Below are 17,511 nucleotides of genomic sequence, written 5' to 3' on the forward strand. Positions count from 1 at the left end.
AATACAAAAGACAAATAAATAAATACATACAAAAATAAGAAGACAACTTGTCTTTAAAAAAAAAAAAAAAGGAGTTTTGTGAGGTGAGGCTTTTGATACAGATGGGTCCAAGAGACCCATTAATAAGTTTGTCTTTTTATTCTAAGGTGAGTGGTAATCCATTGATAGGATTTTGAAAAAGTGCTGGTGCTGGTGACGATGGCAGTGGCCTTCTGATTTGAAAAGATCACTCTGGTCGCACTGTAGAGAATGGAATGATTTAAGGAAGGACTAAAGTAAATGATGCTGCTACAGCCAGCCTCACCAGAATCAACAGAAGATGAAGTTCTCTTAGTCAAGTAATCGAATAGTTAAAATTTCAATAGACATTCTTGATGTGTTACGCTCCTGGATAAGCTCTTTAACCTCAAATATGCTCCCTGTAGGAATACTGTTACGCCACTATAAAATCCCTTTTGAACATCCTTTCTGAAGTTTGCTGGCTTGTGTCTATAATATTCATCTCCTGCTCCTCTGCTGTACATGTGTCTCCATCACTTCCTGATTGGTGTGGATACCCTACTCCCCGGCTAAGCACCAGGATATCCTTAAAGGAGTTCTCTGGGTACAATCTTACATAAAAGAAAGCATGTAATTCTGAATTCTGATATGTTACAAAACAGCTACGGGGTGTTCCCAACCCCTGCCTTGTGATTAGTCTCTCTGCTTCCATTCTGCAGTGTATTTGTGATAAAGTCTGGCTTTACGTTATGAGGCTGTGGTCTTTTCCTCATGATAATGTAGGCAAAATAAGAGAAGTTAGTCTTTAAGAAAAGGATGACCAGATGGTAGGAGCGGACAGGGAAAGGAACACAGTCAAAAAATATTTAGAATGTAAAATAAGAATGTGATACTTGATTCCATCTGGGTCATATCAGAGGAGAGGGTTTCAAAGAGGAGACTAGACTTCTGCTTGCAGAACTGAATGATTGGTGAGGCCTGTCACTGAGTTATGGACCACTTACACAGAACAGGAGCCAGCCGGCGTAGAAACAGAGTTAAGAGCATGCCCCCAAAGGTGGGGAAAACACCCAAAAAAGTCTCCAAGATGAAAAATAACATGACACATTCAAGAAAATGAAGAAAGCCCAGCACGGCTGAAGGTATGGGATTGCCAAGGCAAAGAGCAAGGCTGAGGTTGACAAGCTAGGTTCATGCCTACAACTACAAAGTGTGTAGTTTTGTATGTTATTACTCTAAATGCAATAAAAATTTAGTAGTTTGGGGCATGAATGCTTGTAAATTGACTTAAAAGCTATGAATATTATTTTGTGGTATGTGGTAAAATTGACTGAGGAAGTAACACAGTACAAAAAGGAGACAAGTTGTTTTGGAATGTAGGCAAGAGATAAGGATGGCCTGGATGAAGAGGTGGAAGAAGATACAAAAGAAGAGCAAGGAAGACAGAGGTATTCCAAAGACAAAATTAACAGGCCATGCTAAGGCTTATGTGAGGAGACAGGGAAAGTTCTTAGGAGAAGGAGAAAAGTCAAAGAAATACCCTAGGTTTGTAAGGGAGTGGTGAAACAGAGCACCAGGAAGTACCAAAAGGCTTACTGAAGAACAATTTGAAGGTCACGTTTTAGATATGTGAAGCATGTCTGTGAAATACTAAATACTAAAGTGAGGTGCCAAGCATCTGTTGGAAATATAAGACTGAAGTCTAAGAAAATATCTACATTGGAGATAACAGTTCTCCAGGCCAAAGTATGTGTTTTAAACAAGTGGAAATGTTGCAATCACTTAAAGGTGAGAGCACAGAAAAAGAAGGTAATTCGATTCAAATGCGTTCTTAGGTCAAGCAGAAGGTAAGCCAATAAGAGAATCTGAAAAGGGGCAATTAGTGAGAGAGGAGAAAAATAAGGGAGAGTGGATTCAAAGAGGCCAAAGGAAGAGAGGAGATGAGAGTGTCTTACCTTACTGACTACGGTTGTGAGTTGAGTAAAATGAGGAGGAGCAGTACACTGTATCAGTAACATACATATTTTTAATTATGTTGACAAGAGCAGATCGAAGAGGTGATGATGGAAACTGGACAGTAAGGCAATGAAAAATGACTAGTGTTAAGGATGTGGAGACTGTGTGATGAAACCTCAGAAGGTGAACAAGGAAGGGAAAAACTGAGGGTCATGAATTTCTTAGCTGAAAGATTTGTATGACATGCATGTAATCTGAGGGGACTGATCCGGTAGAAAAAGAAACACTGATAAATCAGAAGAGAAAGGATGGATAATCTAAGAATAAAGTCTTCGAAAAGGAAAAATAGAAGGGTGTTCTTAACACAAACAGAGGAAATGGACTCGGGTAAAATGAAGTACACCTTCTTCATTATGATAGGAGGTAGAAGAAAATGATAGGACAAGTAGAGATTGATTGATAGGTGGAAAAGTGGAGACTTTCTAAGTTTCGGTTTCTATTTTTGTATTCAAACATGAAAAACTAAACTGAGAGTGATAAGACCTAGACGAGCGTCTTCATAAATTCCACATTTTAAAGTCCAGGTGAAGGAGAATTAACAGTGAGAGTATCATGAGGAAAAAAAAAAAAAAAAAGTGAACAATATAGTTCCATAAAAGCTGTAAACACACCCACATTAGGGGTTAAGAGGCAGAACAAAGAGCCATGCAATAGCATTAGGTTATAGCCATTAGAAAGGGAAAGTAAAGGAGAAAATAATGTAAAGTAGACGAGTCCTGTGAGCTACATAAAATTAAGAATTACGGATTGCATTATTTTAGTGTCTTTTATTGTTTTACCTAATAAACCATGAAAGGGCCTATATATTGTGAAAAACACCCAGACCTTATACCTTTGTATGGGAATCATCATAAAAGCAGCTACCCCTACCCAAGGGTTAGAAACACCTTATGGAAGAAATACAGGCACACACGAGAGAGACACAGCTTGGCAGATTGTGTTCATGGCCAAAAAAATACTTGTCAGCATGCTTCTCTGAGTTCGTGGAAACTTTTTTGACAAAGAGGTTAATGTGAGTCTTCTGCCACCTGACAAACTGTTGTTTGCGATCATCTTATAATCATATATGTCATTTTCATGCTTTTCTGAGTTTTCCCAGTTTATTGCTGATGATAGCTTTTACCAAAAACTAATGAATTGTAGGAAGTTATATGTCGCATACATAAAGAAAGGAAACAAACACTTCTTATTGCTCTTGGAAGATGTATTTAATTCAAATTTTACAATTTGGATTCAGCATGAATTGCAATAAATGGATCTTCGGCAGAGTTACTAATAGAAAACTGAGCTGTGCCATCACTGGAAACATAGACTTTAATTCCTGTACAACTGTCACCAACTTTATCTCCAGAGATAACATCACAGTATGTGCCACCAGGAAGACCAGTTTGCAAAGTTGAAGATAATTGCCTGTAAAATAAAAGCTAAGATGTAACTTGAGTTCAACACAATTAAAAGCAGGAACACGGGCCATCTCTAAAACAAGCAGCTTAACTCTGAGCCATAGAACTCTAAGAAGTCGGGGTCTCCGTGCAAAGAAAATACAACACAAGGACTTCTCCAGTGGGTGTAAATCTTTTCCTCAGGGCCAAAACTATTCTTACATAAAGCACAGCAATTTCCCAGTCAGTAGGGAACATTATTTTGTAAAAATTTAAGGTCGAAGAGTATCATTGCAAATTGGACTGGATCGCCTCGCTTAGAGAAAAGTGCTTCTCATGGTAAACGCAAGTATCTTAAATGTGTCCTCATCTGAGCACAAGAAAATACCGATTACTTCCAAGAATTTAAATTTGATTATTTCCTCAAAAATTTATTCTTTTCAAGAGGAGATAAAAAGTTGCTTGCATTTCTGTGAAGCAGTATATGGTTTTCAAAGGTAAAGCCTCTCATAAATCTATTTTGCTCTTCCCATCTACAAAAGATAGAAATTAAAGAACCAGCCGTGGATTCTTTGATCAAGAAAGAGATGAATTTGTTTTAGTTTTCATCAGTAAAATACAGTTTGGGCTACAACGAGCTAAGCATGAGTAGCGGCAGACCCTGGACTGACACATGTCAACTGCTTGCAAAGAGGACTTCTGGGTATGTGAGGGAATCACTATACCCACGGTAGAGAATGCAGGGAACACAAATGAAAAGTCAGTAAGGAGAAGTCTCAGAACTAAAACTAAAAAGATCTCCTGAGGTCGATCTTTGAACATAACATACATATTCTTTTTACATGTACTTTAAAAAACATTATTTGTCACAGAGAGATAGGACAGTGAAAACAGAACTAGACAAACTCAAAAGCACTAGAGACCAGAATAGGCAAAAAAGAGAGAGAGAGAGAGAAAAGTGTTTTGGTCCTGAAGCAGAATTTGTCTTGATTTCAACAAAGGCTGTAAGTCATTCTTCCAGGGATTTCGCAACTTTTCTATTAACTACTTTGTGTATTTTGTGTGAAGTGTGTATATGTAAGCATATACACGGGCATCCTATCCATCTGCATATGATACACAAAAGTGCACGGAAAGTAATTGCTCAGAACAGAAAGCCCTTAGGAGAGGGCTTATGGGGAGCAGATCAAAAGAATAAAGCTATCTTTTTCTTTGGGCCGTTTTCTCATCACTATGTTTTCTTAATCCACTGACTAGAGGATGTTTCAGGTGAAAAATCTGAAAAAATCAGATTTTTTCACCTATGAAAAAATTAGGTGAGCAGAAAGAAAACAGCAATAAACCAAGAGCATATAAAAGCATAAGCATTATTTCAAATGGGTATCAACTTACCAATCATCATTGTTAAAGACAATGAATCCTCTGTTTCCTCTTCCAAAAGCTACCTGGTTGCTTCCGTTATCCCACCAGTTTGCAAAAGGTTGGCCGTCCACCACGTTACGGAACCAAACCATGTTCCTAAGACAAAATGGCATGGGAAACGTTGATGAGTAATTCCATGGCTTCAGATAAAGTCTTCAGAAGGTTTATTATTAGAGGATACCTCTAAACAAGTAGTCTTACCTTATCTGACGCCATCGATGCTCACAGACCCAGTCATTGCCACAGGTAGTATCTGCATTAATAGTAACTTCCTTAATGACCCCGTTATTATTTGGTGGCCCAATCCAATCATTAACATCCTTGATTGGCAAAAAGAAATCATTTTAAAAGACGGCATGTTTAACACAGCCTGTTCCCCAAACTCAATCTGTTCTATTGGGGTCTTCATGGTGTCTTCATTTAGAATCCAACTCCTTCATTATTTTTACTTTTCTCCTTCCAAACTTCACCTCCTCTGGGCCCATATTTCAAACAAGGGTATGATTGGTTTTGGTTTTTTTTAACTCTCTCGTTTGCTTTCCAAGGAATTGCAATGATTTCTTAACATCACTTGTAGATAATGTAATTTCGTGGAAACAGCAAGGACATTTGCGAGAGAAACAGCAGGTTCTATGACAACTGGCCAAGAAAACTTAGATAATATTCATCATTTCTCTGCCTGATTTTGCTCTTCTTAAAATGAAGCTTTTGCTTTGCTGCTATAACATTGAAATAATTTATGTAAAAATGCTTCAAAAAATCTGCTAAATAAATATTACTTTCTTTCATTCCTCCTTGTTGAGTAAGTGCACTAATCAAAACACCACAATAATCTTTACACACCTGACCAAACTTTTAATATTGTGCATTTCTTTTTGAAATGCAGTTCTCTTTTCTCTTCAGTTTTTTGAAGCCCACACCCACTGCATGTGGAACTTCCTAGCCAGGGATCAAACCTGAGCCACCGCAGTGACAATGCTGGATCTTTAACTTCTCAGGCATAGGGAACTCCAATACTGTATTCTTCCGACTGGTACTTTTAAGATAATCATTAAATAAACAACAGACTATGCCTAGGAAGGTTATCAGAGTGTGTCTTAGAATCATGCCGTATCATAAACAGTGGACAAATCAAACGTTTCCAGCATGCAGAAGTCCTAAAAAGTCTTGGAAATGTTATGGGAAGAGGGAGAATGGACTTATGCCATGACTCCTGCCATCAGAAATAGGGCCAGTTACTGAAAATTATAGGAAATAGGCTCAGGAGAAGGGGACATCTTCCAAATAGTAAAGCTCGCTAAAAACAAAACGAGGTCCTCCACAAAGGAATGAGCTTCCTAACTTGGAAGGGATCGAGGAGAAAGTAGATAAATACCTATCTTGGGTGCAATGAAGACGATTTTCTAATTCAGGTATGAAGTTGCTACTTGAGGCTGCATGTGAAATCTTCCGATTAAAGACAAAGTTTACCTCTAACTTTCCAAATACTTCAACACTCTATGTCTCAGTTCCTTTTTAAAATTACTGCTCAGATTCATGTCTTTGCCACATTGTCAAAACTTCTCTGCTCTTTCGCCTTCCTAGAACAGACTGCAAACAGCTCTTCTTTAAGACACGCACTTTCCTTCTTCTTCTGTTTTCCCTACTGAACCTCCGTTCAACTAGGCAAATTCTCTGCACGCCAGTACAAAACATTTTAGAAACGGATTTAACAAATATTTGTTATCCTCCCTGTGCTGAGGGCAGGTACTTTTTAAAGGGGTTGGCAAGTGTGGCTTTTTCATCCTCATATCAGTGCTATGAAGTAGGTCTTTATGAGAAGCATACTTATCTTACTCGCTGTATCCTTATTTTCAAGTGGGTTATTTGGGGGCAGGAAGTAGGCTCACCATATCTGGAAATAGTTGGCCCACTCTGGGTCAATAGAGACCAGTGGTTTTTATTTTTTAATATCCACCGTATTGCTAAAAGAGCCCTGCAACAGGCTGGCCTTCCCTAAATATTTGACAAAATACGTAGTGTATGTCACGGCATCATGTGAAAGTAAAACCTCTTCTCCTTGAGAAAGAGATATTTTTTGGACACCACCAAAACTTACTTGTCCATTCACAAAATTTCTTGCCCAACGGTAGCTTGACATCACTCGTGTGAATCCGTAAGGGTGGGCGAGCATAAATCCAACTGCCACTTTGTACAGTCTAAAAGGCACAGAATACCATCATCACAGAAGAAAACAATATTTTAACGTCATTCAAAGGGAGCTTCAAAATCGGGGAACTGTGTTTCCTACCTAGCGTCCCAGAATGTAAGAATAGATGCTCCCCCTGCTCCATGCCCTCGCTGGTTGTCATGGTTATCAACAAAGACAAGGGCTCTATCAGAGGGCATGAAACCCCAGCCTTCTCCCCAGTTCCTACAAACCAAACAAAAGAACGTTAAATTCAAATAAATGCATTCGTTCATAACAGTTGTAGAGTAACCTAACATGTCGTTCCTTCAGTAGAGCACCCTCCAATGAAATTCTCTAATGAAATGATTATTCTGTAGGGCCTTTGAAACATAAATTACATAGATATATAATCCTCAGACACATTCCATGTATGTTTATATGTAGGAATACTTCAATTACATTCATGTTACAGGTAGAAGATGTGTGTGACAAAAATTAGTTTCCAATAGTTTGGGTATATGATGATGGAGGTGGATTTCCAAAGGGTGAACGAACATTGATATCACACTCTACAGAATGACAAGTGGGGATAAAAGAAGGCTTACATACTGTATTCGTAGAAGATAAAGAGTTTATATTTGAAATTAATTTCTTAATATAACTAAATTCTACAGTAGGACCACATTACACCGACTTCATCCTTAATAGAATCTTCTGAATAATAACTAGCACTAACAGATTATATACCAATATTGGTCAAGTCTAGTACAGTCCTCTAATACACAGATGCAAATCTCTATGTTTTGGCTTTCTAGACATACTTCCTTGTGACTGACATTCTAAATAAGAAATATAATCAATTGCAGTCTGGGGAATTATACCACAGTATTAGTCAATGAATCCGTGAAAGACATCTGCCTTGAGAAGGTAACCTGTGTTGGGGTATGGCACAAATACGTGTGAAGTAAATCAAAGTATAATTCACATTTCACTCACTTCAAGTAAGACATCTTCTCTCCACTCCACTTGCGCACAACGGTGCCCAGTTTGCACCGTATTTAAATTCTGTCACGCGGCCATTTCCAAAGTACTCACTGCTTTGAATTGCCTCACCACCCAAATCAATCACCTAGTAGAAATGGAGACGAAACTCTCATGTTAAGGAAGAACTTTAACAAGGTAAACTAACACTACCCAGAGAATAGCTTTATACCGTCTGTGTTGCACCTAATGCCCCTAACGGTTTTCCTTATAGCAAGATTCCTGTTTCTTTGCTACACCTATGCTAAGAAAGTACAAGTGATGGGACAAAAGGACCTGTAGTCCTGTGGAATTACTGGCCTCATGTAGTCTCACATGTCAATGATAAGAGTAGCTCGCGCGTATAGCAGCACTTAATATCTGCATGACGATATTTCTACGTGGTTGATAAATATTAACTCTTTAATCCTTCAAAGACATTACCATGACCCCTTTCGATTAATTTTGGAGAAAAAAAAAATTGCTACCCAGACAAGTTAGTTAGCCTAAACCAACACAGCTGAGAGTGCTAGAGCCAAGAGTGAGTCACACAGACTAGCTCAGGACAACAACTGCATTACCACCCGTCATCTCGAATGCTCTCTGGGCAGCTGATAAATGCCACAAGCTGTCTGCAAGCTAAGGAGATTCTCCGCGTTTGTATCAAACACCTCTTGTCATACAGCTAGATGTGCTACCTCTGACTCGAAGGGGGTTAAACAACACCCTGCTGTGTAAATGCTGTAGCCACTAATCTACACAGAAATGGTACTTTCAATGAAACCCGCTACTGCTTTTCTAACGAATTACATTACAGGGTTTTCCATGCACGTATACACATTGAGGTACCTCCTGGAATATGAAAGGTTGACTTCCGGCAGGGAACCAGGTGGTGTTTAGGTTGTGAAGTTTATCCAAAACTGCTTTTATGTCTTCAGGCCACATGTGCTTAGAAGCATCAATTCGGAACCCTGCTACACCAATGTCAATGAGTTTGTTTAGATAATCAGCAATCGTGGAGCGCACATAATCTTTTTCCAGTGCAAGATCAAGAAGACCAACCAGTTGACAATCTCTGATCTATTGAGGCAAAAATGGAGTGACTCATACAGAAAACATCATCTTTCCTTGAGCATTCACCTGACTATGCATTCATTTACTCATTAACAGACATTCCTTTACTGCATTCTAGGCCTTGGTCTCTGAGGAGACTGCCATCCTCATATGCGCATGCCTTGAAAATATTTTCTAGTATGAAAATGGAGAAGGTAGGAAGTAAAGAGGATGAGCTTTTTCACTGGGAGAAATTTAATTTGGAAAACACTATTTTAAGCATTGCCCTGAAATTCCTTTTATTTTACTGTGTTTCTTTCCATGGCCCCATCTCTAGCATATGGAAGTGCCCAGCCCAAATCAGAGCTGCAGCTGTGACTGATTCCGCAGCCTGGGGCGATGCCAGATCCTTACCCCACGAAGCAAGGCCAGGGATCATACCCACATCCTCATGGACACTCTGTCTGGTTACTAACATGCTAAGCCACAGAGGAACTCCAGGTTCTCATTTTAACAGTCAGACTTGGAACCCTGTTTTCCTAAGGAATCTAGACTAATAGCTTTTAAATGGAGAGCAATAAGCTACATGCTGAGAAGCACAGATAGTTCTTTTTATTATTATTTTTTTTTACTTACTTCATAAGTATCATTATAGCTCTCAATTTGTCCACTTGCAGTTTTACATTTACCATCGTTAAAATCCCAAGCAGAGTATGGGACTGCTGGAAAATCCCTATTTCCAGGGTTGCAATAACTTCCACAAGTGGTGCCCGTTCCTGCAGCTGCACCACTTCCACACATATGATTAATGACAGCATCCACATAAATACGCACCTGAAAGTCAAAGGTTCCATTTCAGGTTACCTTCTAAAGAGGCAGAAATTAAAAGACTCCTGATCAAGGTGTACCGCATGTTAGCAACACTCTAAGATACCTCTTCCTTATCTTATACCTTAGCTTCCCAGAAGAGCAAAGGTCAAGTGTGAGGGAAAATCACTGGGAAGGCCCACAGGCGTTCTAGCCATTTGGCCAACGACCTGCGTGTGGGATACACTGAGAGAACCCCAAACTACCATAACCACGAAAAAAAACACAGCCTTTTTATGGTGGTCAGTAAGAATCAGTTGAGGCCGGAGTGATTATTGACTTTTGACATGCCCATAGGTCGTCCTTAGAAATAAGCAGCCAGTCTCTACCACCTGTGTAGGGTCAGAAGAAGGAAAAGTAGATATTCTCACTCGTTACGCTCCTCCTCAAAGAGAAAATAATTATGGAATTATTTACCATCAAAGGACCTATAGGAAAGAAGACCCCCCAAAATTATGGGTGGGGACACAAGCCACATTAAGGCAACAGCAAAACCTTTAACCAGAATTCCAATTTCTCACTCTAAAACAATGTCCCCCAGAAAAAGTCATACGGGGTCAAAGTTGATATTCTGCTTCATCAGTAAGTTCATGGCCTTAAACTCTTACTTATATCTCCTGTAGTAGACAGAGGGCACATACACAAATGTTTACCAATGTCGAACATGAGACAACAATTACATTTGAGTTTAGAGCTAAAGCATGCAGTGGACCTCGAAAATATAGGAAAACTGTTCTTCTCAAGAGGAAATTGAGACAGGAGAGAGAAATGAGTTCTCTACACAAGATTTTTAAAGGAAGCTTTAATTCACTTACGCCAACGTTGTTACATCTAGTCACCATGTCTCTGAATTCACTTTCATTTCCTGATCTGGTACATAACTTGTAACTCACTGGTTGGTATCTCTCCCACCAAGGTCTTGAAGGGTTAGTGACTACTATATTTTCATTGGGGGGGGAGACCTGCAAATAAAACAACCTTAATAAGTATCAAATTATGGCTCACTCTGTATCGCTGACCATCCTGGAAACTATTCAGTAACACAGTATTTTTTTCTTTTCTGAATCTTTGTATATGCTGCCACCGTTCTTTACAACCAGGTAAGAATATCAATATCACAGTGGAAATGTCCTGCTTAAAAAATATGGTATTAGAAATAAAACAGTGAGTTGCCAACAATTTCACGTGTGTTTCTTCTTCAGAAAACTGTTTTACTTCGCCTACTTAACCTGTGAACTAACGTCCCAGCTTCACAGACACAGATCGCAATGCCTTTTACTCTAAGCACGGCAAAATCTCCAATTTATACTGCGAACCATACCCACCTGTACCCCTCCAAATCCTTTGGGGCCCAAATACCGCTCACATTCAAGAGCAATGTCAACCCAGCGCCATTCAAACAGATGGACAATAGACGTTCGTCCAGACTGGGTTTGTGGGGCATACTGGGCCCAGCAGAACCCAAAGGCTGAAAGCAGCAGAAACAACTTCATTTTGCTCTGAGGTTGTCAACGGTCTTCCCGGCAAGTATTTATAATCCTGCAAGAAGCATATTTTACAAAGCAAATATTGACATGAATAAATACTTAGAGCACAAACGGTGATTGCATACTCAGAAAAGAACTATTGATAATTACACTAAACAAGTGAGGAGCATCCCGAAAATCTCCAGGAAATACTATCTAAATGACCTTTTCAGACAATGTTTTCCTTACTGAGGAACAGCAAGTTTTTAAACATCTGGCATGTTATCTATAGAAAGGCCTTAATCATGTATTGTTTAGGTAGGATTAGATCTTATTTCTGAAGTCCTTCACTGACAGAGGCGGAATTAGAGCCAACTGAATTCACAGTCACAATGGTGCCCTAACTGTCTGTAAACACGTGCAATGTTTCCATTGTAAAAAGACACATGTTATTCAACTCAGTTCAGTTGGTACCTCCTACCCCAGTTGTTAGATACTTGAGATTCTCCACTAAGATTTAGGAAGTTATCTGGAAGTGAAATGACCACGACTTTAGGTGTCAGATTTTTTTTTCCCCACGCTTACATTAACGCATGTGAAAATGCATTGGCTGTAGCAGGAAAGAATGGACTTTTTTTTTCCTCCTTCTAGTAAAAAGTCTCTTATATGTGCTAAAACACTAAGTTAATGAATCCACGTCTATTTTCCTTCGTAAGGTACATGAAATCCTAGTAAAGACATAACCGTACCGGTGGGTAAAACCTAATCCATTCATCCAACAGGTAGTGACTGAGTGCTTTTGCTAAATGCCGGCATGATACTCAGGATACAAGGATGAACAAGACAGACAAGACTCTTGTTCTCAGGCAGCCTACATTCTAGGGGAAGGTAAGGAAAACATAGCAGGAAGGAATGATAACAACAACGATACTAAATTAAAGAGAGCAATGAGAACTAGCATGAACCCACGGTGCAGTTAAAGGGAAAAGGACTGAATTTTTCAGGATATTTTAGACTGGAAATAGTCAGGAAAGCTGTTTCAGAGGGAGTGATTGTCAGCCAGAACTGGAAGGAGTAGAAGGACCCACTTATTTGATGATCAGAGGAAAAGCAGTCTCCATAGAGGAAAGTGCAATAGCAAAAGCCCAAGGTAGGAACAACCATGGGATACTCAAGTGACACTGAACAAACTTTAAACATCAGTGCAGCTAAACATGTGTGAGTGACAAAGGGAAGAGTAAAATGAGATGAAATCAGAGAGGTAGGCCAGATCATGTAGAACCTTGTAGAACATAAGGAAAGAGAGGGCTTTTGAGGCTGAAAGAAGATGAGTGAAGAGATTCTGATTTCCTTTCCAAGAAAACCATTCTTGCTCTGCTGTGAAAAACCGGATTATAGGAGGACACGACTGGGGGCCAAGAGGCTTTTGTAGTGGTCCACGAAAGAGGAAAGTGGCTGCTCTAGGGCCCTGATAGAATATATCTCAGAGGTGGAGAAGCAATCGGTTTATCGATAGATTAGCACCGAAGACTGGGGGAAAGAGAAAAATTGAAGAAACAGGTATCTGATGACACCATTTACTAAGATGAGGAAAAGTGAGGAAGTACTAGCTTTGTGGAGGGGGTTCCGAGAGCACTCTGTGAATCCCAACACTCTCCTTCGGTCCCTCCTACAGCCCACGTCGTGAACATACTCCGTGTCCTATTTTTCTCATTCAGTTCCAGCTGCTGTAACAAGAATGCCATATAGGCTGGATGGCTTAGCACAAATATTTCTTTCTCACATTTCTAGAGGCTGGGACACCCAAGACTACACTATCAGCAGCTCCAGTGTCTTGCGAAAGCCCCATTCCATGTTCACAGACAGCAAGCTTCTTGTATCCTCACGGAGTGTGGAGCTCAGAGATCTTGATTCTCCTTCTCTTCGTACAAGGACACTAACCCATCATGGGGCCTCCACTCTCATGACGTCACTTTAACTAAGTCCTTCCCAAAAACCCCACAGCCTAATCGCATACCATTGGGAGTTAGGAGTTCAATATTTCAAATTGTTAGAGTGGCAGAACGTAACTGCAGAGTCTCCAATATCCATCTCTAGCAAAATATAAATGTTATCCATATTTGACAAGCAATTTTATTGTTGCATGACTTTCCAGGGCTTTTCTTCTTTCTTGTATCACCCTTCAATAGCTAGTAACTACTCCTACTTTCATATGCAGTTGAAAAAACGCCTTTATGAAACTTATATTGATATTCCCAGCCATAGTTATGTACTCCTCTGTATGGCAGGTTTTAACCTACGGGATGTTATTAAGTGATATTGGATTAATGTTATAAAAGTAAGGATTTACATGACTGTCATCCTGGATAAGCCTTATTAAGAGCAGATTTCATAGTTAATATTCCTAGCAAAAAAACAGCACGATGGCTCTTGTGATCAATAAGTGGTTTTTACTTATAGACTCTAAATTGCAGGTATTATGCAAGGCATTGGTTCAGCTTATGTCAGGCCTGCATTGATTTTTTTTTTTAAATAAATGAGCACTATGTCAGAAACTATATAATATGTTCAATTCTAATCCTTGAAATATCTTTGTATACAAAAGAAACCAGGGCTCAGAGAGACTGAATGAATTGTCCAAGCTCATATAAGTGATAAAGCCAGAAGTTCACAATCAACCCACCACAAGTCAACCTTCTCTGTACTATACTAATGTGTCTCATAGAATTCTCATGACGGGTTCCCAACATGGTAACTACAAGCAACACTTCACTATTAAACACTTAAAATGCCATTAGTCTGAACTGAAATGTGCTCTGTGTATAAAAGATACTCCAGTTTTTGAAGAGTGAGGGTGACAAAATGTAAAAAGTTAATTTGCATGTTGTTTACACATTGTGAGAAGTGAAATTTCTCGTTAACATTAAATTTTCCAGGATTTTTCTTTGTGTGTGTGTGTGTTTCTTTTAAACTGCCTACAAATTTTTTAAAAACATTTATGTGGTTTTCATTATATTTCTATTGGACGCCTGATGTGGCACCTTTCCCATGTTAAATCACAGAAAGGACGCATCCACACACAAAGACAAATAACAATAATAAAATGAAGGATATGATCACTATCTACAAGAGACATGAGGAACGTGCTTTAGTATTTCATTAACAGGAAAATCCTTGGTGATCCATGGTAATAGGTAAAAGTGACCTGAAGAGTGGGTTTGGGAGTTCCCGTCGTGGCGCAGTGGTTAACGAATCCGACTGGAACCATGAGGTTGCGGGTTCGATCCCTGCCCTTGCTCAGTGGGTTAACGATCCGGCGTTGCCGTGAGCTGTGGTGTAGGTCGCAGACGCGGCACGGATCCTGCGTTGCTGTGGCTCTGGCGTAGGTCGGTGGCTACAGCTCCGATTCAACCCTAGCCTGGGAACCTCCATATGCCGCGGGAGCGGCCCAAGAAATAGCAACAACAACAACAAAAAGACAAAAGACAAAAAAAAAAAAAAAAAAAAAAAAAAAAAAAGAGTGGGTTTGATTTTAACCAAAAGAGATAAGGTGATATGGCTTCTACTAGAAAACAATACATCCACTGGCAAGGAGAACAGCAGGAAATCAATACACCTTCGAAGAACATTAGTTAGACAGGGAGGACCCATCCTTTTACATAGGGCTTACAGTAGGAAAGCTATACCGGGGGTCTCTCAAAGTCAGGGAGAAGAAACTTTCTTTTGAAAGCTATGTCCAGCTAGAGAAGGCTTCTATCCATTTGTTTGTTTTTCAGCAGGAAGGTAACATGATTAGAGCTTTTGGAGTAGAGCAAATGGATTGAAAGACGAAGATAAAGGAGACAGAAAAAAAGGAACACCTGTACGGGAGTAAAACAGAGTAGTGATGGAAATGGGAACTAGGGAGACTCGCTGTGGCTCAAGAGGATCAGCAGCATCTCTGTCCTGGCACAGTGGGTTAAGGATGTGGCATTGCCAAGCTGTGGCGTAACTCCAACTGCAGCTTGGATATGAGTCCTGGCCCAGGAACTGCATAGGCCTCTGGGCAGCCAAAAGAAAAAGGAAAGAAGAAGAAAAGGAGAAAGGGAAAAGGGAAGGAAGAAGAAGGAAGGAAGGAAGGAAGGAAGGGAGAACGTGAAAGAAGAAAGAACAAGAAAGAAGAAAGAAGAAAGAAAGAAAGAAGAAAGAAAGAAAGAAAGAAAGAAAGAAAAAGAAAGAAAGAGGAGGGAGGGAGGGGAGGGAGGGAGGGAGGGAAAAGGAATCTGAACGAGAGTTCCAGCAATCACAATTAATACTAGGAGACTATGGTAAAATGGTAAAAGAAGTGCCACCCTATGAATGACCTTGCCAGCATCCTATGTTTGTGGAATCTCTTCCTAACAGTCTATGGAATTGGTTTATAACTTGTCTGGTCAGAAGAATGTAGCAAATAAGACACATAAACGTCTGACTAGCATCTGCACAGTGGTCTTGATCTCTGAAAATTGCGATGGGAATGTGACGCTAACTGGGATGCAAGGCCACATGGGGAGCTCTAATTGTCCCAGCCATCCAACCATGTCAGCCGATCTCCAGCTGACTGTGGCTGAATGATTACTCCAGAGGCAAACCAGCAGAAGAACCACCTAGTCAACTTACACACACGCGAGACATCATAAATTACTGCTATTCAGCAAGAACTAATTGATACCGAGAGGAGAGAGGCAGTAGATGTAGCGGAGCTAATTCTACAGAAGTAGGGGAATAAAGAAAAGGAAGGGTCAAAAACAACGCTGCAATTTAAAGTTTACTGAGTGGAACAGTGACAATGCTCACAGTGCAATCTAGAGGCAGACTTCGTTTAGGGAAATGGAGGAGCTAATACAGGATATACTGAGCTTGACATATCAAAAAGCATTAGACAAGAAAAAAGACGACAGACAGATTTGGCAGTTTCCAGCAAGAAAATGATGGTTTCAGAAACGGCACACGAAATATTTAACAAACTGTTTTAGGACAGACAGCAGCCAGTCAGAACAGCTGCTATCCATAAGCAACTAGTATGCATGGGCCAACCACTTGGTGGAATTATCGGGCCTGTAGAGCGGGGCCTCAGGAGTCAACAAGGTACACACAGAGATGTTGAATCCACCATCACAATTTGGGGCAAAGCCAGCAGTCCATAGATGGGGCAGGTAGGAGGCAGCATATAAAAAGGTGCCTTCAAAGCAGGGAGAGGAGTTTAATTCCCTCCCTCCCCGCCCCCTCCCCAAAAAGCTTTTCACAAACAAATAGGAAGAGAAACATTGCAAGGAAGGCAAAAGACTAGCTGCATGTAGATGTGTATTAGAAAGACAATAGAAGACTGACTAGGTAGAGGATGATATTGGACTGATGGTGATAAAGAGTTGAGAATTAGAGAAGAGGGGCATCACTGGAACTTCACACTGACTCATGGTTACAAATGTTAAAATTGTAACGGTTAAGAACACGGCCTTGGGAGTTAACCTCTAAGGTACACCCTGACCCTGCCACTTATCAGCTGTGGGATCCTGGCAAGTACTATCTCTAAATCCACCTGTGAACTAAAACATGGACGTGTACCTCACAGAGCCCTTACGATGAGTAAATGGATTGACACAGGCAGAGCTGTTACCACAGTGCAGAGACACAGGAAAAAAGCTCGAGGCATTTGGTTGCTGTAACGCTGGTGTTATTAAAGTATGGTTATCTTTACCTCTGCTGCTATTCAAACTGCTGCAAACTCAGGTTCTCTTCCCACTTTCACTTATCATCATTGGACATTCTGTCTTTTCATTCCACTCTCCCAAATTCTACTAATACTTTCTCCTATCTCGGGAGTATTTTCAATATCCCCCAGAGGAACAGATGGTGATGAGAAGGAACCAGCCATGTTTTCCACCTTCAATTTTTTCCCACATTTTCTTTTCTTTGCTTTCTTCCTTGCTTGCTCTCTCGCTCTCTTTTTAGAAAATCTTCAGCGCTTTTGGCAAAGTACATGTTAGTGTGAAGTAGCTTCTCATCATTGCCTCATCAGTTACCTCTGAACTGTTCTTTAAATAACAAGTGTTTTTCACAGAGTGTTTTAAAAATTGTGTTAAAGGATCACTTTCAG

General features: G+C 40.0%; 1 protein-coding gene and 1 pseudogene across 2 annotated transcripts in view; both read right to left on the reverse strand.

Annotated features, from left to right (window-relative positions):
- Positions 1-6,935, reverse strand: part of LOC100153446 — a 38,368-nt pseudogene extending 31,433 nt beyond the window's left edge. Inside the window, exon 1 of the transcript XR_130570.4 lies at positions 6,919-6,935. The product of XR_130570.4 is annotated as a pancreatic alpha-amylase-like (transcript). The remainder of the gene's footprint in view (positions 1-6,918) is intronic.
- Positions 3,206-17,172, reverse strand: LOC100153854 (pancreatic alpha-amylase). The gene is given in 12 exon segments (XM_005663628.3): positions 3,206-3,426; positions 4,791-4,916; positions 5,022-5,140; positions 6,919-7,018; positions 7,111-7,233; positions 7,987-8,041; positions 8,044-8,119; positions 8,860-9,090; positions 9,700-9,897; positions 10,746-10,892; positions 11,256-11,469; positions 17,113-17,172. Coding segments are annotated over 11 exon segments (1,533 nt in total). The 5' UTR covers positions 11,424-11,469; positions 17,113-17,172; the 3' UTR covers positions 3,206-3,236.
- Between the last annotated feature and the right edge of the window lie 339 nt (positions 17,173-17,511).

Source organism: Sus scrofa, unplaced genomic scaffold (assembly GCF_000003025.6).
Source record: "Sus scrofa isolate TJ Tabasco breed Duroc unplaced genomic scaffold, Sscrofa11.1 Contig2403, whole genome shotgun sequence".
In the NCBI taxonomy this organism is placed as follows: Eukaryota; Metazoa; Chordata; class Mammalia; order Artiodactyla; family Suidae; genus Sus; species Sus scrofa.